We start from the raw sequence: 24,377 nt of genomic DNA, 5'->3' as shown, positions 1-24,377 counted from the left end.
GGGATGTAAAAAAGGTGGGTCTCCACTGCCCCATCTTAGCCCTTTCTCAGGGAAATTGATGGGCAGGTTCTGCCCAAGGTAAGGAGGGTTTAACCCTGCCCTCGGGGAAGATGCGTGTGTGCGCGCGCGTGTGCATGTGTGAAAAGCCTCTCTCGCGGCATAACGTCAGCCCAACGCTGGCCAGAAATTAGGCGGGCCGCCTTTCAGCATAGCTCCGTGATCCCGATTTGGTCATCCCCAACCAGCTTGACTACGGCTTAACATGCTTTTAAAATGCAAAGGAGGCTCCTTTGTGCCTTTAAATCGATTTTTGCTGGAGAGGAAATTTGGTAAGAGGGGATTATCAGGCTGAGAAACTCTGCCGCTGCTGAAATCCCCGCTCCTGCCCAAGCCACTGAAGGCGCAGGAGCCCTGCTATCGCTATTTGCATCTTAGGACGTTTTTAAATATATATATATATATACTCTTGTATGTGAATTATTATCTCCTCAGGACTTTTTCTTTGTTATGCTGTAAAGCAACCTTACCCACCTGGAGCCCTTCAAATCCATCCTATCATCACCAATCAGTGCAAACATTTTATTTATTGCATTTATTTATTGCATTTAAATCCTGCTTTTCTTCCTCCAAGGTACCGTACATAATTTTCCTCCTCTCCGTTTTAACCCTCACAACAACAACCCTGTGAAGTGGGTTGGGCTGAGAGTATGTGATTAACCCAAAGTCACCCAGTGGGTTTCCATGGCCAGGTGGGGACTAGAACCCGGATCTCCCGACTCCGTGTCCAACACTTTAGCCACTACACCACACTGGCTTTAGCCACCTTTACTATAATGGGAGGATATCCCATGCACATTGATGGTGCACCGAATAATATTGAAACTCTTTGAACATCTTAAAGCTTTGCTAAGCCATGTCTCTATTTGTAGTATTATCCTACCTACACTTACCTGGGAGTCTTGTTGAAGGCCAATGGACTTGCTTCTGAGTGGACATACATAGGATTGTGATTTTGAGATACCTCTCTTACCTGTGGATGATCTTAAGTACCTGCCTGGATCATCCACAGGGGTCCTTCTCCGTGAGCCCCTGCCAAAGGAAGTGAGGCAGGTGGCTACTAGGAGAAGGGCCTTCTCTGCTGTGGCACCCCGGCTGTGGAATGAGCTCCCTAGAGAGGTTCGCTTGGCATGTACATTATACTCTTTTTGACGCCAGCTGGAGACCTTTTTATTTTCTCAGTATTTTAACACCTAATTTAACTTAAATTTAAACTTTGTTTTAATTCCTTATTTTAATCTATATCAATTTCTGCTGTGTGGTTTTTTCGTGGTTGTGCTTTTGTATTTTGTATTTGTGTTTTCAGACTGTTGGTTGTTTTGTTGTGCTTTTCATGGTTTTATTTTTTGTGAACCGCCCAAAGAGCTTCGGCTATTGGGTGGTATAAAAATGAAATAAATAAATAAATAAACAGCCAATGGTGCAATCCCATGCATATCTACTTGGAAGTAAGTTCCATTGAGTTCAATGGGATTTACTCCCAGATAAGTGATCAAAATATCAGAGGAACACCTGTTATCTTTTCTTAACAAAAACTGGAGCAAAGATGTAGTTTTGGAAGTAAACGATTATATTTATAAAACACTAAGGATGATTTCCATTTATCTATGAAAAGCTCTGAATTTTTATGCTTTGAGGTTGTTTTTAAAAAATAATTTATCAATTTATGCACACATTTCCTGATCATTCCTTTAAATTGGATATTTTATGTAGCTTCCAATATTTGACATATAATAACCAAGCTTTACCATTATTTTGTATGGATTAATAAAAATAGTAAAGGATCTAAACTTATAGCATTTCCCACACTTTTACTTTATTTCAATATTTATATGCAAAGGAACATATCCACCACATGTGATAAAAATCTCCACAAGATCTCTGACATTTCCAGCACTGTGGGCTATACCGATGGTGAATTCTACTTAACATCATTTTGAAACATTTTCCCCCTTGCATTCATATTTAAGAAGTTTCCTTCTTTCCCCAAATAACTGAGAGTTTTGTGGCACCTTAAAGACTAACACATTCACACTATTGAGATTTCTCAACAATTTCTTTTAATATCATTGTACAACATAATTCTATTATCCACAATTAAACTGTTGAATTGGTAAAATACATTCCTTATCAGGCATCCAAATTTCTGAATGTCTTTATTAAATTGTGGATCATCTGGGAAGGTTTGTTTATAGTACAATATGTATGGAAATTACAAATATCCATCTTATTCCATTATGTAGTCTGCTTAATGGACCTGCTAAACTTAAGCAACCTCCTCATTCTTGTTTTATTTTCTCTTGCATAGAATAGCCAAGTGCTTCTTGCAAACCTTCATTGATCAAACCTATGAAGAAGGATTTTACTCCAATTCTGCTTGCTTGGCAATGAAGGGCATAATCCTGTGCATTTTTAGAAAGAAAAAAGTCATACAACTCACAGCATTCCATTGCCAGCATAGTGTACCTTCAGACTTCATAGAGTGCCAGCAATACATATTCCCTATATACACATTGGGAAACTCATCTTAAGAGACCTTGAGAGAGCTCTCAAACCTCCATTTATACACATCAAAAAAGAATGTATTATAATATATATATATATATATATATATATATATATATATATATATATATATGAGTTATCTGTATATTGTGTAGCTTGAACTGTTCCATTATTTCCTGATGTTTTAATTAAAGAAATTGTATATATATATTTTTTAAAAAACAATGCTTTTTCAGGCACCCCCACTTTAGTAAATCACCCTCTATTAAAAACTTCCCATCTAAAAACACACTTTGAAAACTTGTTTTAAAAGAAGTCTTTGCAGAATTTTTGTTTTATCACTTAATAAATAAGTGCTAAATCTCTCTCTCTCTCTCTCTCTCTATATATATATTAAAGAGATCAGGGTTTTTTTTTAAAGACTGATCAGATGTGAACCGCCCAGGGAGCTTCTGCTATTGGGCAGTATAAAATGCAATAATATAAATAAATGAATTGTTCCATCCGGGCCCACAAGGCTATGACACACCCATTAGTATGAATGGAACATGTACCCATAGAAAACGTGAAATGCCCACTATAATGTCGAAAGCCAATTGTAAATTCAGTGGAAGCTTACAGTACCATATCCCTCTTACCCTCATGGCTTGATATGCAACCCAAAGGTTTCTATACAGAGAAAAATATGCGTGAGCCACATTGAAAATACTGTTAGTTTTCTGGGGTACACAAATGAAAGGAATTCTGTTCTGAGCTTAGGGTAGTTTCAAAGTACGTGCCCTTCTTTTAAAAATTCCCTCCTATTCAATGCAATATATTTTATGGATATTCTTTCACATATCTATTTGCCCCATATTACTTAACGAGAAAATTATTTCAAAGAAAGGAAAGTATTTAATTCTGATGAATTTTGTTTGTTTTAGGATAATGGCAGGAAAAGTAAAGTGGGTGACTGATATAGAGAAATCTGTGTTAATAAACAACTTTGAAAAAAGAGGGTGGATTCAGGTGTCTGAAAACGAAGATTGGAACTTCTACTGGTAAGCAGCACTTTTTTGAAAATGTATGTGTCCATTTCTTAAAACGGGAAGCTGAAGTAATATTAATATGTCGAGATAATTTTCTATCAGAGTAAAATAACATTTTGAGAAACACAGGGGTTGTCTTGACGTCTTACATGCCCCAGGCTGGCTCTGAATCTGCGTTGTGTTGTTTAGATGATGCAGCTGCAGATTCGAAGTCATCCCAATGCACGGCTGAAAAGTCAGGGATTTAACCCGACTTTTCCGGCCAGAGTGAGGGCAGCCCGGCTCCAGGGCCAGGCAAAGCTGGTAATAGGCCCATGCCAGATGGGAAATGTAGGCCCCATTTCAAACTGCTCATTAAGTATTTTTTAACCAGTTCTAAATACATATGAACTAGAATGATTTATTAAAAAGGTAATTGCAAGCACTTTTATTCAAGACATCTTTGGGGGACTCAGAGAAGGCCCCCTCAAAATCATAGGGCCATGCCAACTGGCCTCATTGGGCCCCCTCTGCCCAGCCATTCTGCCAGTCTGTCCTTGCTCCGTAGCTGCTCTGTAGCTGCTCGGGGGGGCATTCTCGGTGGATGGGGACCCCTAATTGGTTGCTGTCCACCAGGGCAGGGGTGGCGGGCGAGGAGAATGGCTGACAGAATGCCCAGTGCTGCCTTGTCATGGGGAGAAGAGTTTCCCTTTCAGGAAAATAAATTATTTTCATTCCTTGAGCTGCTGCTGCCACCACCGCCACCTCCTAATAATAAATTACTTTCTTCTTCCAAGCTGCTCCCTCCTCCTCCTTGCCTTACATTGCTTTATGTTTTTTATTGTCTCAGGGAGGGACAGGAAAGAGGGCGAATGACCTCCGTAAACCCTGCACTTGCTCCTTGGCGTGGGGATTGTCTGGCGCAACCCCACAGGAGCGAAAGCGTGGGGTTTTGGGGGAACTTGGTGCTGTGAACATAGCCCCCCAGAAGGAACAATCATGTTTCTTCTTTCATTACAGAAGCACCAATTGCTTAAGTGCACATATAAAATGAAACAGGATGTGGCCTGCAGTCTAAGTACTGATGTGTATTTGTCATTTAGTCATTTGTATTTCAGCAAGAATTTGTTTTTTCCTCATTTTGAATGTGGCTTTAGTTTAACATTATTATTTACTTGTTAGATGTATATTGATAGGGTGACCATATGAAAAGGAGGACAGGGCTCCTGTATCTTTAACAGTAATGTAGGAAAGGGAATTTCAGCAGGTGTCAATTGAAGTGGGTGAAATCCCCTCTTCATCACAACAGTTAAAACTACACTAGCTATAGTAGAGTGGCCAGATACAAAAGAGGGCAGGGCTTCTGCAGCTTTAACTGTTGTGATGAAGAGGGAATTTCACCAGGTTCCCCATATATACAAATGACACCTGCTGAAATCCCCTTTTCTACATTACTGTTAAAGATACAGGAGCCCTGTCCTCCTTTTCATAGGGTCACCCTAATATTGAACTTCCCCACAGTGTAGACTTCCTTGACATTTGACAAAGGGTTGCAGCAGAGTCTGCAAATAGTGGTGAGGATAACACAAGCCACACACAAATGTATCCCAAGCAGTCAGAGGGCTTCAGATTCAGAATCAGTTGTGGCACTCCATTTATTTTATTTATTTATTTATTTATTTATTACACTTATATACCGCTCCCATAGCCAGGGCTCTCTGGGCAGTTTACAGAAATTCTAAAATTGAGGTAAAAACAAGTATACAAAATTTAAAACTCTAAAACACAGAACATGCACACATAAAGCATTAAAAAACCGAGACTTTCCTCACAGTGGGAGGACAGGAGGAGGAGAGAGAGCAGGGTGTGTCAATCAAACACACCATTGATTGACTTTAACCCATACCATGGTTGCTTATAATCATTTCGTGTAAAGAGTACCCCCTCGATAATCAACCGTGGAGTTGACTATTAACCCACTATTGACTATGGTGTTGTCAAAATGCAGCCTGTCTAGTATACCAAGTCACAACATAAAAGTTTAAAAACTTATCAACTTATCAACACAATGGAAGAAGGAAATTCTTTGTTTCTTTTTCAATTCTCGTTTGAATAATGTAGTGTATTGAAAAATTGAGAAAGTGGAGGACTGAACCAAACACTAACCTTGCCCAGATTCCTCAGCCCAATCTCTCCTGCAAAGTTCTACGCACAGTTTGTTAGCTGGCTTTTCTCCAGCCTCCGTGGGTTGGGAGAAACAGGGAAGAGCTTTCAGTTTCACTATAAGTTAAAAGATATAATGAATAAAGGGATTTATTGACAAGAGTATTAGGTAGATCCTTTATGATCCCTCATCCCTGGGGTTGAGCTACAGCTATGCAGCCTTTCCCAACTTGGGGCTGATGGGATATATTAGAGGCATCGGCATAGTTGTGGTTTTTTTTAAAGAAAAAGAAATGTAGCTGCTTATTTAAAAGGTGGGACCCTCCCTGCCATTTCCATTCAGAAAGTAGCTAGAGCACAAACCAATCACAGTTAATACAAAATTATAGCAAATATAAGAATTATTACATGGAAAATTTGGAGAGATGTTTTTGGATCCTCTCTACTTCCGATGCCGATGTCCTATTGCTGCAACAGTAATAGGGGCTGGTTTTGGTCATTCTCTCTATTGAGAAAGTTACCATAGGCCTTAAATTGTCATTATTTTAGGGAGAGAAGTTATTACAAAATGCAGTTGTAGCAATTACCTTCTGTTGATGTGACTTAAGAAATGGCTGAAAGGTTGCTCAATGTACATAGAATCATAGAATCATAGAATAGCAGAGTTGGAAGGGGCCTACAAGGCCATGGAGTCCAACCCCCTGCTCAATGCAGGAATCCACCCTAAAGCATCCCTGACAGATGGTTGTCCAGCTGCCTCTTGAAGGCCTCTAGTGTGGGAGAGCCCACAACCTCCCTAGGTAACTGGTTCCATTGTCATACTGCTCTAACAGTCAGGAAGTTTTTCATACTTTTCTGCTTATTGTTTCAGTCTGGCTGAATTCTATAGTCCCCTTAAAGTTTCTTGGGCCCCAATGATGTGTGCATCAAATGTTTGTAAATCCTAGAATATGATTTCCTGTTATAAATTTTGCATGCTATGTTTCAGTTCTTCATTGATATTATTAATCCATTTCTCACTGTAAATACTATTTGCTTAACGAGTTTCACTTTACTTTGCGGTAGTTGCATGCTGAATATGCTCATTGCTGTGTATATCAGTATGTGAAGGTTTTAGTACATCAGTAGTTTCATACTTTATAGACTATTGTAAGAAATCCCTTACTTCACGGAATGCCTCTATACTGGGAGGTGGCAATTGTAAGGGAAGTTGCTGTTGTGATGGTGATTCCTGAGTATAGCGGAGTTTGGAGTGCAGCATAACCAGTTAGTCTGCAGGACAACGTAAGGATTAGTCATTAAAGAATAGAAGAATCATGCTCTTTTGAGTTCACTGAGGATCAAACTATATGCGATGCTAAATACTTTCTTAGGCACTATATCAGATATTTTTCTTAATTTAATAGTAGGTACAGGAGAGGATTTAACCATTTCCACCCTGGCTGCAATGCTGAAACCATTCCCACCCCCCACTACAATGAGTCCTAGGAATAAAACCCTCCCATTCGGAGATCCTTGGGGGTTGTCTCAACTGTTTATTATGTAATTATTTATTTAAATATTCATAATCTGCTTTTCAGGGCTCACTGCCCTCAGTTTACATATCGTTGTTGTTATTATTAATATGATAACAAAATCCCACCTCAGCTTCACTCATTTCAAAGCAACATGTTTTAAAAGCATAGCACATTAAAATTAGTCAAACCCAGAGCGGAATAAAAATATCTTCAGTGGCTTCTTAATGGCTGGCAATGATGGTGGCATTCAAAAGATGCGGGGCCATCACCAAAAAGGCACTACTCATGGTATCCACTAATCAAACAACTCTCACTGGTGAGCAAAGAGAAGGGCCTCTGATGCAGATCTTAAAGCTTGGGCTACAGGTGGCCCTTCTGGTAACCCAACTGTCTAGGCCTCTAAAACCCAGTGGCAGCACTTTAAATTGGAGCCTGAAACAAATAAGCAACCCAGGTTACTGGTACAGTATTGGTGTCTTGTGGTCTGATCGCTTGCACCGAAAAGCAATCTAGTTGCCATGTTCTGTGCAGTTTCTAAAACATCTTTAAAGGCAGATCCATGTAGAGCACAACATAATAATCTAGTCTGGATGTGCAGGTGACAAATGAATCTACACTGGTGAAAAACACCTGTTCCTAGTCACCAGTGTTAACTGCACCTCCATAAATAATGCAAAGTCCAAGAGGACTCACAGACTGTGTGCTTGACTCCTGGGGGTGGGGCAACCCCCACCCCCAGAACGAGAGGCAAGCATCCCTCGAAATCAGCAGATTTTCCAACTCATAATACCTATGTCTTATCTAGATTAATCTAGAGTAATCTTCAGTGTAACTAGATTAATTTTCAAATCGAAATAGGTTTTCCTCAAAGTTACTGGATAAGCAGTAGTAGTGGTGTGAAAAGAGAAACAGATTTCTTTACAGATCTGTTAAAGAAATCTGGTTCATGGTTTAATTTGTTTTTAGCTGTGTATATTTATTGTTTTATACTGTATGCTTTTGTCTGTATGCCGCCCTGAGATCTTTATGATATAGGGCGGGATACAAATGTTTTAAATAAATAAATAGAGTTCTCTGATCACTTTTTCTTCTTATCCAATTTCACCCATGGGCCAATCTGTTTGCATTTAAGTTGCAAATTGTCTTTTTGTTGAGATCAAGTAACAATTTTCTTTCCACAGGATGAGTGTGCAAACTATTCGAAATGTTTTCAGTGTGGAAACTGGTTACCGCCTCTCTGATGACCAGATTGTCAACCACTTCCCAAACCACTATGAACTCACCCGAAAGGATTTAATGGTAAAAAATATCAAGAGATACAGGAAAGAACTAGAAAAAGAAAGTAGTCCTCTTGCAGAGAAAGATGAAAATGGAAAATACCTTTATTTAGGTGAGTTGAATTAGGCAAGAGCCAGTGTGGTGTAGTGGCTAAAGTCCCCACTCGGCCATGGAAACCCACTGGGTGACTTTGGGCCAGTCACAGACTCTTAGCCCAACCTACCTCACAGGGTTGTTGTTGTGAGGATAAAATGGAGAGGAGGAGGATTATGTATGCTGCCTTGGGTTCCTTGGAGGAAAAAAGGCAGGATATAAATGCAATAATAAATAATAAATTAGAATTTCTTGGCATGTCAATCAGTTTATTTTGGTCTACAGACCATAAGACACAAATATATAAAATACAAATATATATGAATTCAGTACATTGATTTGGTTTTAAGTTGATTATAAACAGAAAGGATGTTACCTGATTAAAACTACAAACTAAAAATTGTAAAAAGTGTTTGTATACAAATAAAATCAATGGTCAACTAAAAGCTAAGAGTACATAAAAACTCATACACAAGTGAAATTCATGTTATTCCACAAATAAAATAGTGCTCCCTTAGCTTATGTCTGCTTTAGCAGTTGTAGTCTAGTTTTAATTGTCATGGCTAGAAATTTTGCTACATTCAGTGTGACCCATGTTTAACATCTGCCTGCAGAATAGAAACATAAAATCTGTTAGTATTTCCCAGATAGGATAAAAGGACTGGGGAAAGAAATGGGTTCTCAGATCTCTATAAAATTCACAAAAGAGTAAAACATGGTCTACTCTTCAATCTGGCCACTTTCCAAGGACAAAATCTGAGATGTCAAGAAAGACCTGAAAAAACCACCCTTCCAACAGTCTAGCGAGTGTAAATGCTGTCTTATATCTAGAGTTATTTAAAGAGGTGATGTAGTTGACAGTTTGATAGATACTGCCTGGTAGTAAGCCAAGATGTGCAGTTGAGCAAACTTCCTTTGCTGTCATCTGTAGTTTTGCAGCTTTAGATCCAGCAGCCTCTATTTGATATATCCCATTGTTTTACCAACTCAAATCATAAAAGGTACAGCATGGAGGATCCTATGGATTTTACTTTATTAACAAATCACAGTCATGACCCAGCATGTATCACTGTATTTTCACTGAATTGTGCAGTTTACCCATCCCTTTGTCTGCTCAAAATAACTGATCATATAAGCACCAGCATAATCATTAAGATGAAATGTATATACTTTAAAAGCCCTTATAGTCTCTGCGAGTTACTCTGTTCTCCAGACTAGAATGATTTGGACCCCTAACAGATAGTCGGGTTTTTGTAATAAAGCTCATTCACCTAATTAGGATTTCACAGGTAAGGAACATATACTCTCAGATGGTATGATATTATCAGTAGGGATCTGAGGAATCCACTTCATGAAAGATCTCTTGGAGAGACAAATTGACAATAATTCTTTGTCTTTTCAGTATGTGTATGAGACAGCATTAGGATAAAACGTACGTGAAATTTTTCTCTTAAAGTGAAACTTATTCCTTTTCCTTGAGCTTTTCCTTGAGTGAAAAAAAAAAGTTTTTTTAAGCACACCTCACTTAAAATATGACAGAACCACCAAAACTTCCATAAAATGGCTTCAGATGTTGGATCCAGCCCCATGGCCCATCTGCAGACTATCCAGTGTAAACCTATTAAGACTGGTCTATGAGTAAGTCACATGGACAAATTCTCATAAGCTTATTTGTACTGATCAAAGGCACATAAATGTCTTCCTGTGGTCTTCCAAAGGTTTGTGGTGAGCCTGTAGTTGGTCTCAAACTATGTTGTTGTTGTTTATTCGTTCAGTCGCTTCCGACTCTTTGTGACTTCATGGACCAGCCCACGCCAGAGCTTTCTGTCGGCCGTTGCCACCCCTAGCTTCCCAAGGTCAAATCCGTCACCTCCAGAATATCATCCATCCATCTTGCCCTTGGTCGGCCCCTCTTCCTTTTACCTTCCACTTTCCCTAGCATCAGCATCTTCTCCAGGGTATCCTGTCTTCTCATTATGTGGCCAAAGTACTTCAGTTTTGCCTTTAATACCATTCCCTCAAGTGAGCAGTCTGGCTTTATTTCCTGGAGTATGGACTGGTTTGATCTTCTTGCAGTCCAAGGCACTCTCAGAATTTTCCTCCAACACCACAGTTCAAAAGCTTCTATCTTCCTTCGCTCAGCTTTCCTTATGGTCCAGCTCTCGCAGCCATAGGTTACTACGGGGAATACCATTGCTTTAACTATGCGTACTTTTGTTGTCAGTGTGGTGTGTCTGCTCTTAACTATTTTATCAAGATTTGTCATTGCTCTCCTCCCAAGAAGTAAACGTCTTCTGATTTCCTGGCTGCAGTCAGCGTCTGCAGTAATCTTTGCGCCCAGAAATACAAAGTCTGTCACTGCCTCCATGTTTTCTCCCTCTATTTGCCAGTTATCAATCAAGCTGGTTGCCATAATCTTGGTGTTTGTTTTTTTGAGGTTTAACTGCAACCCAGCTTTTGCACTTTCTTCTTTCACCTTTGTCATAAGGCTCCTCAGCTCCTCCTCGCTTTCAGCCATCAAAGTGGTGTCATCTGCATATCTGAGATTGTTAATGTTTCTTCCTGCGATTTTAACTCCAGCCTTGGATTCGTCAAGCCCAGCACGTCGCATGATGTGTTCTGCATACAAGTTGAATAGGTAAGGTGAGAGTATACAACCCTGCCGTACTCCTTTCCCAATCTTAAACCAGTCCGTTGTTCCGTGGTCTGTTCTTACTGTTGCTACTTGTTAGTTATACAGATTTCTCAGGAGGCAGACAAGATGACTTGGTATCCCCATACCACCAAGAACTTGCCACAGTTTGTTATGATCCACACAGTCAAAGGCTTTAGAATAGTCAATAAAACAGAAATAGATGTTTTTCTGGAGCTCCCTGGCTTTCTCCATTATCCAGCAGATATTGGCAATTTGGTCTCTAGTTCCTCTGCCTTTTCTAAACCCAGCTTGTACATCTGGCAATTCTCGCTCCATGAATTGCTGGAGTCTACCTTGCAGGATCTTGAGCATTACCTTACTGGCATGTGAAATAAGTGCCACTGTCCGATAGTTTGAACATTCTTCAGTGTTTCCCTTTTTTGGTATGGGGATATAAATTGATTTTTTCCAGTCTGATGGCCATTCTTATGTTTTCCAAATTTGCTGGCATATGGCATGTATCACCTTGACAACATCATCTTGCAATATTTTAAACAGTTCAGCTGGGATACCGTCGTCTCTTGCTGCCGGTTATTAGCAATGCTTCTTAAGGCCCATTCAACCTCACTCTTCAGGATGTCTGGCTCTAACTCACTGACCACACCGTCTGAGCTATCCCCGATATTATTATCCTTCCTATACAGGTCTTCCGTATATTCTTGCCACCTTTTCTTGATCTCTTCTGTTTCTGTTAGGTCCTTGCCATCTTTGTTTTTGATCATACCCATTTTTGCCTGGAATTTACCTCTGATATTTCTAATTTTCTGGAAGAGGTCTCTTGTCCTTCCTATTCTATTGTCTTCTTCCACTTCCACGCACTGCTTGTTTAAAAATAATTCCTTATCTCTTCTGGCTAACCTCTGGAATTTTGCATTTAATTGGGCATATCTCCCCCTATCACTGTTGCCTTTTGCTTTCCTTCTTTCTTGGGCTCAAACCTTTCTCAAACCTTAGGAGGCGAGTATGACGAAGTGAGAGTTTAAAATCGTGTTGATTCCTCCCAGAATATGAAAACACACATGGCCTTAATGAGGTCATTAGTTGTGAAACTTAAAAGATAGAAAAAGTAAGTAACATTTGTAAATAAGAGCCTATAAGTTTTACTTTGGAGGACAGAACATGGAAGTATTCTGTAAGTGTTCTTAGCTCATGGTAACCCTTTTAAGATGGCGAATAAAAACGTTTATTAACACAAGGCATCTTTCCCTTGTGTGTTAGTCGAATTAAACTGAATTATCCAAGCTTCTGTTTGCTCTCAAATTAAAATGAAGTGCAAATGTTGGAGAGAAGATGAAACATGCCCATTGTCATCATCTTAACTAAAATAAAAAAGGTAGAAATGGGTATTCAGTGAAAAAAGGGATTCCCCCCTTTCTGCTTTATATGTTGACATAGGTACTGGCTTTAATATGCTGTCTCAACTCTTGGTTTTCCTTGGTCCCTTTTAGACTTTGTTCCTGTCACCTTTATGCTTCCAGCTGATTACAACTTATTTGTTGAAGAATTCCGGAAAAACCCTTCCAGTACTTGGATTATGAAACCCTGCGGAAAAGCTCAAGGAAAAGGAATATTCCTTATCAATAAACTTTCACAAATTAAAAAATGGTCTCGGGACAGCAAAACATCTACGTAAGTTATATTTTCTTGTACTGTAGCTCTAGCCTGTTTCGATGAATTTGTGGTATTCCACTAAAAAGACAATTTCTTACCTTCCTCAGAATTTGCCCATAATTGCTTTAAAACCATTACTGGTAAAGGTTATACAAGCACTTTTACATGTGTAAAATGGAAAGGAACTTAGACATAGATCTGTAATAGAAATAGGGACTACAATATTTATTATAGAATCATAGAATAGTACAGTTGGAAGGGGCCTACAAGGCCATCGAGTCCAACCCCCTGCTCAGTGCAGGAATCTACCTTAAAACCTGACAGATGGCTGTCTTGGGTAACTGGTTCCATTGTCGTACTGCTCTAACAGTCAGGAAGTTTTTCCTGATGTCCGGACGGAATCTGGGCAGGATCTACTCTACTACTTTAAAGCGCTTTATAATAGTTTTGACAACTGTTGGGGCCCAGGACACACTGCATATACAGTTTTCAAAACGTTTTAAAAGTGCTTTAAAGCGCTTTAAAGCCGTAGTTTAGATCCCCCTGGCTTCCTGTGACTTGAGCCCGTTATTCCGTGTCCTGCACTCTCAGAAGAGATCCTGGCCCTCCTCTATGTGACAACCTTTTAAGTATTTGAAGAGTGCTATCATGTCTCCCCTCAATCTTCTCTTCTCCAGGCTAAACATGCCCAGTTCTTTCAGTCTCTCCTCATAGGGCTTTGTTTCCAGACCCCTGATCATCCTGGTTGCTCTCCTCTGAACACACTCCAGCTTGTCTGTGTCCTTCTTGAATTGTGGAGCCCAGAACTGGATGCAATACTCTAGATGAGGCCTAACCAGTGCTTAATAGAGGGGAACCATTATATGCTGAGGAACATCCTAGGGGCAGGGAGGTTTCAACTTCCCCAGAGTGTCCACTGCTCAGCTGATCCACAGGGGAAAACTGAGGAGTGGGGCAGATGGGGCTGAGGAAGGGGCAGGTTGCCAGCTTGCTCTGTTTCTGTGCTGTTTGCTGAGAAAGGAGTCTCTCTTTCTCACTGCCCAGCACAGAAGCCAAGTGAGGAGGTAATGCATGAATCCATTGTTCATTTCCTACATCACCAACTTGAGGCATTCCTGTGCTGTGTGATGAGAAAGAGAAGCCCCTTTCTCAGTGCACAGCACAGGAATGCAGCAAGCTGTTGATGCAGGAAGATACCCATCGCATCAAGAGAGGGAGAGAATAAGGAAATGTTGCTTTGGCCACACCCATTGCGGGCATCATGCTCCCAAAAGGTAACACACAAGTGAACCTTTTGGGAACCTTTTTTTTCACCTGGGCTGAAAAAAAAACCCTCCTCAGCCCTGATGTAATTGGAGTTACCTTCATTACTTTTCTCTGACTAGTTTTAAAATGAGAAGAAAATGATTTAGTGCAATTAGCACATTTTAGATAATAAAATATATATTTTTCCTAGGTTTGTCTCCCAGTCCTCTAAAGAAGCGTATGTGATTTCTCTCTATATCAATAATCCACTACTGATAGGTGGGAAGAAATTTGACCTGCGTTTGTATGTACTAGTCTCAACTTACCGTCCTCTGAGGTGCTATATGTAAGTTGATTTTTTCCCCTTTCTGTCTCTTTCTCTCTCCATCATTCTCATAATAAATGCGGATGGAGAGTAATTTTCATCCAGAGCTGTGGGAAATTGCTTTTGAATGTACCTGTGTTTCCTATTGCAAAAGAGATGAAGGATTTTGAAGTTTGTCTGGTTGACACTCTTAAAAACAGACAAACGAACTCCTCGTTGCATCTAGAAACAACAAACCATGGGTTGTTTCTTCCTCAGTAACCCAGAGTGCCAGGTTCAGATATTGCAGCAAACAACCCAGGATTGTTTTCCAAACCCAACCCTGGGTTGTTTCCTAAACTGGATGCAAAGCAGTGAGCGGGTGAGAGGCAGCATACTTGCCCATCATTATGTGTTAACTGGGTCTATGTGTATTCTGCCAGAAACCTTTCACTTTAAACAAGTATTTGGTTCTGTTGTTGCTGAATTTCATGTGTTGATTGTTAGTTTCGTCTTTTTGAATTTTTGCTGCAGTTTTAAGCTTGTTGTAAATGTATTTTAATTATTAGTTGTTATAGTTTTATGTTTTTTATATATTTTATAAACCACCTTGAGATTCCTTTTTTTTTTTGAGGGTAAAAGCAGTGTATACATCCTTAAAATAAATGAATATTCTCCATTATGAAATCAGGATGTTAAATCCTAATCATCTTTAGTATCCAGACTGCCCTTACTATTTCCAAGATATATCTGGGACATTATGATGAATCTTTCCTTGTTGACTATATCCTGTTGATTATGTTCATTTATTTCAAGCTTCCCCAACCTGGTGCCCTGGTGTTGGGTCACCCCCAGCCAGCATGGCTGATGGCTGTACTGACTGGTGATGATGGAATTTGCATTCCAGTACATCTGAAGGGCATCAGGTTGGGGTAGGCCAATTTATTGGATCTTTTTTCTTTCTTTAAAGAACTAATATAACACACTTCAGTATAAATATTTCATGGCAGCTTACAAATTTAAACAATAACATACCATGCAGAAACAAAAGAGCAATGGAAAGTAGCATTAAAACAATACAGCAATGACTAAAGGATTAAAAGGAACATAAAAAGGCCTTCATCTGGGCTAAAAAGACATCCAGGTCGGTCTGGGGAGACTTTTCCAATAGGATGCCACCACCAAGGAGGCTATTTCTTCAAGTTTTAAAATTGAAACTTAATCAACTTTTTTTTGCATTTAAGGTATAAACTTGGGTTTTGTCGATTTTGCACAGTGAAATATACACCAAGTACAAGTGAATTAGACAACATGTTTGTGCATCTTACAAATGTTGCTATTCAGAAGCATGGGGTAAGTAAAAATTCTTTCATAAATCAAATCTAAATTATTTTGGATGGATCTATGAATTGAATATCTATGATGCAATATAGTTAGCTCAATTATATTTCCCTCTGGATTATTATCTCTCTCTTATTGTTAGTTAGTTTAGCAGATTTAGATTGCATTCCAATGCTCACCTTACTATCTGTGAGTAAGTCCCATTGAACTGAATGGCATTTACTTTTGACTAGATATGTGAAGTATTGCCCTATTAAGTGCGCTTAATGACGTGAAGTACAGAGTACTCCCTTAAGATGAATAAATGGGATGACCTTTTTACACAGTCAAGGTCTAGGATAAGTTCTCCCTTCCCCAATCATCCTCTGCATTTGCACAACTGCACATCTTGTGTTCTTGGACTGTGAACACTGACAGATGTTGCAGAGTTATGCACGTGAGGAAATGTATCTGGCGGTGAGCACCACCATTTCCTGGCGTGCATGGGGCCAGCCCTGCTGGTGGTAGTGGGCACGTAGCCCCTACCACCTAGCACTCCAGGGGCAAGCCCCCCAAATGACCAGGGATGCAGTTTGTGCCTCCTAGAAACTTGTATTTCCAGGAATTAGCACCCCCGATATGGCACAATTGGGTCATACATACCCCATTGTTATTGATAGATAAAAGAAAACTCAAGAGTCCAATTTTTACACAGTGAAAACTGGCATGCCTGACCGTATTTGCCTAACATTGTAAACTGCCCAGAGAACTTCGGCTATGGGGCGGTATATAAATGTAATAAATAAATAAATAAATAAATATCAACTGGTTTCCTTAATGAGAAATTTCAGGGAGTACCCATACGATGTCTATTAGTCAAGATGATGGAGGCATTTTCAAAGCTTTTTCAGATGGTGAGTTGGGAAAGTTATGCAAGGCCTTTCATGCTGTACTGATATAACTGAGAGCAGCACAGAATTGAGAGCAGCGTGTTTTACAGCCATTCAGCAAGCCAGTTAAAGACAGTTAGCCCCAATTGAAATCAATGGAATATAAGTGCAGTTCTATTTCCCCCCCCCCCCCGCCCAATGGGATTACTTATTGGAGAATATATTGGATGATAAATTGTATCCCTTTGCATATATCCAAACAGAAATCTTTTTGCTGTAGGAAAGTTACTAAATGAGAGTACATACAGTCTCTTTTGAGTCTCACTGCAAGATGAGTAAGCCTGGGCTTCTCTGTGTTGTAATTTTTGCATTAAGGCAGGATGTGGCTGACAGATCAGCTCTCTCATAATCAATAGTGCACTTTTTGGAGGAAAAGCTATAACACTAAAAGTGATCTTGCTACTTGAGCTCCATTAGATTGAATGTTGGTGAGTCACTCCTTTCTCCAGTTATTTGGGAGATACAGGAAGCCTTTAAATACGATGTTAGTTTTCTAAAAAGATATAAATACATTCACAGATGTTAGTACAGTCTATCTTGATTTTCTCTTTTTAAGTGCTAACTCTTCAGATGTCAAAAGAATGATTCTTTTGTTTTATTTAGAATATACATTTTAGATGTATAGCCCACCTCATCCCAAAATTATACTTGGTTTTGAAACAGAGGGTTTAATAATATGACTTTTTTCCCCCAAGTACCCGCTGATAGTTGTATCAAGGAATTTTCAGTTTTCTGAAAAACAGCTTTGGATAGAGTATGTGTGTGGGGTACCATCTCATTCCTTCCTCACTGGTTGCAGTAAGGATGCTATGGGAAGGTTTGGTAGCTGCTGTTTCCTATCCATCTCCTGTTTTGAACTGTCCTCCTTCAGAATTAAACAAAGCACTTGGTAACCCTATGCTTGTTTTTAACACAGTAGCAAAAACACAAAGGATGTCTAAAATTTCATATTCTCTAATTAGAGAGCGGACAGACATGAGTTGTCAGGGGCCATTCTATTATTTGTTGTTGTTCCACAAAGCCATATGAATGGTCAAGCACTAAAAGCCCTTGCACTATAGAGCACATGCAGTTAGAGGTCTTCAGTGGGGAAGCACCTTATGGGTTGACTCCTCCCATATGTACCGTTGCCTGCCTTGCCAGAACACAAATGAGAGAGCACTGTAATAAAAGTATGTGAAATTTATATAAAATAAACTCATAGGCCTGGTTCAGGTGTTAGGACTATACCATAGTTTGCCAGGTGTGGGGTGGAGGAGGAAAGGCGAAGGGTGCATGAAGAGAAAGGTTTATTGGCCATTGGGCATGTGCTGTGACCTACACTCCCACCTCTTCTTGTGAATGCACTGATTCCTTGCTCTGATTCTGGTTTTGAAATAAACTATGGTCAGTGGTAATCCTAGTGTGCCTGACTTGGCACTGCATGTGAAAGAATAGTTACCTTGAACCAGGAAATGGAGGAGAGAATTGGTGCATGCATGAGGGCAGGGGGGAAGTCCACAGACCATTTCCAGTGACCAAACCCTGGTTCAACCATGACATTTTGGACTTGGCCATAAGGCCAATGTCTCCCCTGCTAGCTATCGTGTGAGGTATTGCATTAAATATAGAGCAATATCTCTTCTTGAAAGCAGTATCGTTGTCCTTAAGAGACCTGAAAATACCTTGGTTTAAAATCTGGCAGGTCTGCTGTGGGCAACATAAAACTAGTTCAGAGCCTGCATTTGGCCTGTGAAACTCCTGATTGTTGTCCCTGCTTTATTAGATGAACAAAGAACCCTGTTTTGAAAAGTATTGTGAGTGTTTACAAATGATACCAAATCCGTAGACTTTGATTTCATGTTGCCCTTTCTGTTAGGATGATTACAATCACATCCATGGTGGCAAATGGACAGTGAGCAATCTGCGCTTGTACCTAGAAAGCACCCGAGGGAAAGAGGTCACCAACAAGCTGTTTGATGAAATACACTGGATAATTGTGCAGTCACTGAAGGCTGTTGCAGTGAGTAGAGAAACATGTTTACAGTAAAGAAAATTGGATTTCAAAATGCTTTCTCATCTGACTGGAAATACAAAAGACCACTTAGATTATCTTCACTGATACTTTAATGATTAGAAGATACATATTTGTTACTGAGTTCTTTTATACATGTATCCAAGCAAACCTTTGTAGGTCCTTTTACTATTCCTGATTATTGTGATTTCTTTTCTTGATGCTTATTCTGAATCGCCTCCCACGTAAGATGGACTATGCAATTTGTCTGAAAGCATAATGCAAATGTTCTAAAATAAGTGTTAAAAGCAACCTCATTGGCTGTGATACTGCCACTGTGCAAATGCTTCCTTCTGCTCTTGCTCCACCCCACCTCGTGAATATTGTTGCCGTCATTATGTATGCTTATCTTTTCAGTGTCCTTACAAAAAATTCACTCAGAGCTTACTAAACAGTCAGTAGACAAATTGTGTACCTGTGAGGAATATCTAAATTTGTGTATGATTGACAAATCTTTTCTTAAAATTATTACGTTGTTCTCCTCATCACTAATGTGATCATGTGGTGGCTGCATCTTTGAGCGGGGCAACCCCCTGCCTCAACCCAATGTGAGAGTTGGAAAGGGTCTTGTGTCTGGCTTTGCACTAGGCTTTGGATGTGCTTGGAAGCTGTGTGAAGTCTTGCTGCTTCTAAGCGTTTCCCAGGCTGGCATTGTGTCAGAAATGAGACCCTGCTCCCCTCCTGTCTCTGGAGTCCTTTATGGGTAGAGACAAAGAGACAGCATTGGGGCTGCTCCAAACAGTAGCTGGCTACCAAAGTGGATCCTTGTTCATAGTCCACAGTGGCCCTGTTCGGAAGACACCTTAAACCATGGCTTTAACCACGGTGGTTAAGCCAGACACCTTAAACTATGGCTTTAACCACGGTGAATAAAGCAAAAAGCCTTTATGGTTAAAGCTGTGGTTTAAGGTGTCTTCTGAACAAGGCCTGACTTTCTGGCTTAACCACCGTGGTTAAAGCCATGTTTTAAGTTGTTTTCTGAATGGTCCCATTATGATTGTTTGTCCCATGTATTGGTAATGCCTGGCTGACTGGTGGTCCACAACAGACTCCCAACCTAATAAAATAGGTAGTTTGTATCTGAATTGCCTTTCAACTTATTTAAGCAGTCTATATTCCATAGCCAGTAAAGCTGTGCTGAAAATCATATTTTTTCGTTTCTAATGTCTGCTTTCAACTCTTTCAGCCCGTAATGAACAATGACAAACACTGCTTTGAATGCTATGGCTATGACATCATCATTGACGACAAACTTAAGCCATGGCTTATTGAGGTAAATGGAATCATATTGTCTTTGCAGGTTTTCTCTTGAAAACAGCGTGGAAAAGTGTTCTGTTCTTTGATGCCTAAATGGTTCCCCCCTTTCAAGACAGACTAGAGAAAAATGGGCAGCAAAGCATCTCCAGAAGGGAAATTCAGATGTATTTGATGAATATCCATACAAAGCAGCCTTGTACAGAATAGTATAATTGGTCTACGTGGTCCAATATTGTCTACTTTGACTGATTGTTGCTCTCCAGTGTTTGAGCAAAGATCTTTCCCAGCCCTGCTACGGAAGATCCTTTTTAATCTGGCCCTTCCTGCATGCAAAGGATGTGCTCTGCCACCAAACTAGGCCCTCCCCTCCCAAAGGATCACTGCTGGCTTCTAGCATGGGGCAAGGTTGGATTTGGACACAGGGGAGTTACATCAACTAAAGCACTACACCATAGTAGCTGGTAAAACTCTGCAAACTTCTTTGCTTGAGCCTGTGAAAATCAAGCACGCATCCAGAGACCTGAAAATTTTCCTTGTAGTATAACCCTAAGATATTCCTTGCAGTATAACCCTAAGTAACATCTGATCCAGTGTGCCAATCATTAGAAGTCCTGCTTCCTGACAGCAATACATGTGAGTTCTGTGGCTAAAATATGTGCTAGAATCTCTTGCTAGAAGCACTACAAGGAAAACAGTGTTTGTAAGTGTGGATATGCTGGATTAGATATTACTTCCTTTATGCAGCCGTACTAGGTAACTACTCCACATGAACCATATTCCAAGTTCCTGAACTGTGCCAGATTCCATGTGGCATCTTGAATTCCAATAAACATATTAATATGTAATTGGAAGTTTTAGCATTTTCAGTCTGCCCCATTGGATACTGCCCAGTTTGAGTGGGGAATTCTCAGCTCCAAGTGTCTCTGGACCCTTTTGGATTGCAGCCTATAACTTTGCGCTCAGTAGCTGATTTAAATTGTTTGTAAGTTATGCTGGATATAAATTTACACTTGCTGTATAAATCAAGTCTACGTATTCTGTGGAGGAGAGCAACAATGGTTTATTAATAATAAATGTTTCAGATACAAATATTGTCTGAAATCCAAAGAGGTGCTCAAGGGTTTGAGCATACCTAGTTGGAGTGTGTCTCCCCACACCCCCATTATTTGAAAAAGTAATTGTCTTGTCTCATTTAATCTTCTGTTTTGCACAATTCCAAATTCTGGTCAAATAGTAAAAGTAGCCTTGTCTAGGAATTCCTTAAAATGTTTCTTAGAATACTTAGCAGCTCTTCAGCTATTATACTAATATATATATATTATTTATTCTGAAGTATTATTCTCTTTAATAAATTTCATGTTAAATATTGTCATCCCAAGAAGCAAAATGGGTAATGTACTTATTGAACAAAACTGTCAAATTGCATGTGATGGTCAGTTTCATTGAACTGCTGTCCAGATTTTTTTCATGAATCACCTTTTAGTTCATAGAATCAATGGTAAATATGAACCAGCTATTTTTCTCTTTCCTCTGCACCCTCCATAGGTCAATGCTTCCCCATCTCTTACTTCCAGTACTGCCAATGACCGTATACTCAAATATAATCTTATTAATGACACACTTAACATCGCTGTGCCTAATGGTGAAATTCCAGACTGTAAATGGAATAAATCGCCCCCCAAGGAAGCTCTTGGAAATTATGAAATTTTGTAAGTATTAAGCAACTGTTTGCCTCACTGTAAGTGGACTTGTCAGGAGTGACCAAGGTCATGGTGTATCCTGGTCTTGTAATGGCTCAGGACTACTTCAGATTGATAGCCAAGACAACTACAACTAAATTCTGTTGGCTTGTTATCAGAATGAATGTTGCATCCTTCACAAACCCAGATTGCATATAGATCTCTGCTACAGAGAGACCATGTAGTGGTGGTAAAAAATAGTCATGTGAAATACTCTGAGACCCTTCAGAGTATATTTTGTATCATAATTACATAATTTCAGAGAAAGATATTCAGAGAGCTTCAGAGGACAATATCCAGGGAGCTTCCTATAACAGTCTGAAACACTAAATTACTTTATTTTGCAGAAGAAATGGGCAGGTGTTACTTAGGTGTATATATCTGTGTGGGTGTAACTAAGGTATGTTTTATGATGCTAACCTAACCAGGAGTGTTTTATGAGGCATAACATTTAATTTGAAATTACGTTTAGTAACCACACACGTTGTTCAGTTATGTGGTCTAAACAGCAAACTTTACATGACATTTTTAAAGTTTTAATCTTGATTTTTGTATACAGTGGTTTTAATGGAAAACTGCCCAGAGAGCCTTGGCTGTTGGGCAGTATAAATATCAAATAAATAAATAAACCTCTGTTTTAATGGTTTTGAAGCAAAACAGAATGCACCTGGTGCTCAACCTGTTCTGGATAGGGAGAGGAGATGGGCCGTGTGTGCATAAAAGCTCTCCTACATAAGGTTCTCTGCATACCGAAAACTGGAAGCCAAGCCAGAAGTCTTCTCCCTGACATGTTTTCTATATGCAGAGAATCTCTCCTGGTCTTTATAAAATAAGGCAGAGCGCTCAAGCATTCAGTTTCTCCAACTGCAATCTGTACTGCCTAAGTCTGGTAACAGCTGCACCACTTCGTTCTAATGATTGTGTAGCTCTCCCTTTGAGCCAAGTCTGACACTAATCTCTCTCTGTGTGTGTGTGTGTGTGTCCTTAGATATGATGAAGAGATGGCACAAAGTGAAGTGCCAGATCGTGATTTGCGAAGTCGCTCTGGTCAGCCCATTGGGTTTAAGGGAAACCGAGGCAGAGACACTGGAAAATCAGGGGCCCTTACTTGGAAGTAGATGCAGAATGAACTGAAGACTGATGCTTCTTGAAATTCAGGGCTGTGGTCTTTTGAAATGAATGCTCAGATTCTGGATGATCTTCTCCACTTTTGCTAAATGCTGTTATGGGGAGCGGTAAGCATTGCTGAAAAAGGACAGAATCTTCTTCTGTACTGTGGTGACAAGTACAGAGGAAGCTTGTGCAAAATTGACATGCATGTACATAAATACTTATTTTATTATTTATTAAATACATTGCAGTTTTGTTGCAGGATTGTTAAATTGCATATTGTATCAAATAGTTGTAATATATATGAGTTCATGGGGGGATTAAATAATAAATAAATTTCAAGACACAACAATTTCTTTTAAAAAAGTGATTGCTTTCTCTCACATTTCAGATATATGCATTTCAAAACTAGAAAGTCTTGTTTCCTTTTTCTGAATTGTAATAGAATTATAAAATGTGTATAAGAGTATACATATTTTCCATTCACCAAAAGTCACAAAACCAGTCAGAACTGTAAGGCTCCATGTTAGAAACAGCTATTTTCTAAAGTGCATGCGATCATTCTCTTAAGCTTCTTCAAGAATTAAGTATATTCAAAGAAAAATAATGGACTTTTATTGGGTGAGGGGACTTCAAGAAATCTTAAAGTTCCTATGTGTGTTGGAGACATTGTGACAGGACACTTCTTCTGGCTATATATAGTACAGGCTAATCGATATATTGTGTGCTGTTACAGCACTTTCCTCACAATTTGATACACATCTATTATTGGAAGAATCAATGTCGGTGTTGAGTTCCAAGTATCATTCTCCAATAGCTAATTTGGCAAGTGCACAAAAACACTGATGCATTGCAGTGGATCTGACAGATAATACCTTCTTAAAACTTGGGATGTTGCCACACCATTTCTTTTTACTCAGAGGTGGCACACTAGACTCATCCTCCTAATTGCCAGTTAAACGTACTCTGGCACCTCTCTTGCTTGCTGATGCATATAAATCTCTACTTCATTCTACTGAATCATAATTGTATTCAAATATACCAATGATCTTCCTTCCTTCTCTTTTGGAAGGATATTTTAAATTACAAACATATTCTTCTAGCTCCTCTCAGGGAATTTGGCCTCACTGAGATTTTTCCATTTTCCTGCCAAAACAGAGAAAGTTAGCTGTGCGAGGTTGCTCTCACAGAAAGGCCTGGAGAGACAGGAAGAACGCAACATCTGGTAAGCTCACACTGGTGTTGCAGCACTGTAGTGAATTACAGTTACAAAATTCTGTATAACTGTGACTAGTCTTGTCACAGCATGCCACAAGTATGAAAGTGTGTCCCTCTCGTGCACCATGCATTATGGAGCCTACTCTTATGCTTTGGGGTGGTTTCACTTGTTAAGAGTCAGATAGCCATAAACAGGGCAGCACTGGAGAGGCAGGCTGGAAAGTGGGGCTGAGACTCTGATATAAGCCCAGCCTA

At 39.6% G+C, this 24,377-nt stretch overlaps 1 protein-coding gene across 1 annotated transcript; it reads left to right on the top strand.

Moving 5' to 3' along the window:
* The first annotated feature begins 3,489 nt into the window (after positions 1-3,489).
* TTLL1 (TTL family tubulin polyglutamylase complex subunit L1) lies at positions 3,490-23,217 on the top strand. The gene is made up of 9 exons (XM_063133326.1): positions 3,490-3,602; positions 8,431-8,639; positions 12,764-12,944; positions 14,383-14,517; positions 15,720-15,828; positions 18,604-18,747; positions 19,985-20,071; positions 21,601-21,764; positions 22,783-23,217. Exons 1-9 carry the CDS (start codon positions 3,490-3,492, stop codon positions 22,910-22,912), a joined length of 1,272 nt encoding a protein of 423 aa, XP_062989396.1. The 3' UTR covers positions 22,913-23,217.
* Positions 23,218-24,377: the final 1,160 nt, after the last annotated feature.

The sequence above is a fragment of the Elgaria multicarinata genome, chromosome 9 (assembly GCF_023053635.1).
Source record: "Elgaria multicarinata webbii isolate HBS135686 ecotype San Diego chromosome 9, rElgMul1.1.pri, whole genome shotgun sequence".
In the NCBI taxonomy this organism is placed as follows: Eukaryota; Metazoa; Chordata; class Lepidosauria; order Squamata; family Anguidae; genus Elgaria; species Elgaria multicarinata.
Note: the sequence above shows the minus strand (reverse complement) of the source record. Positions and strands in the feature narration are given on the sequence as shown.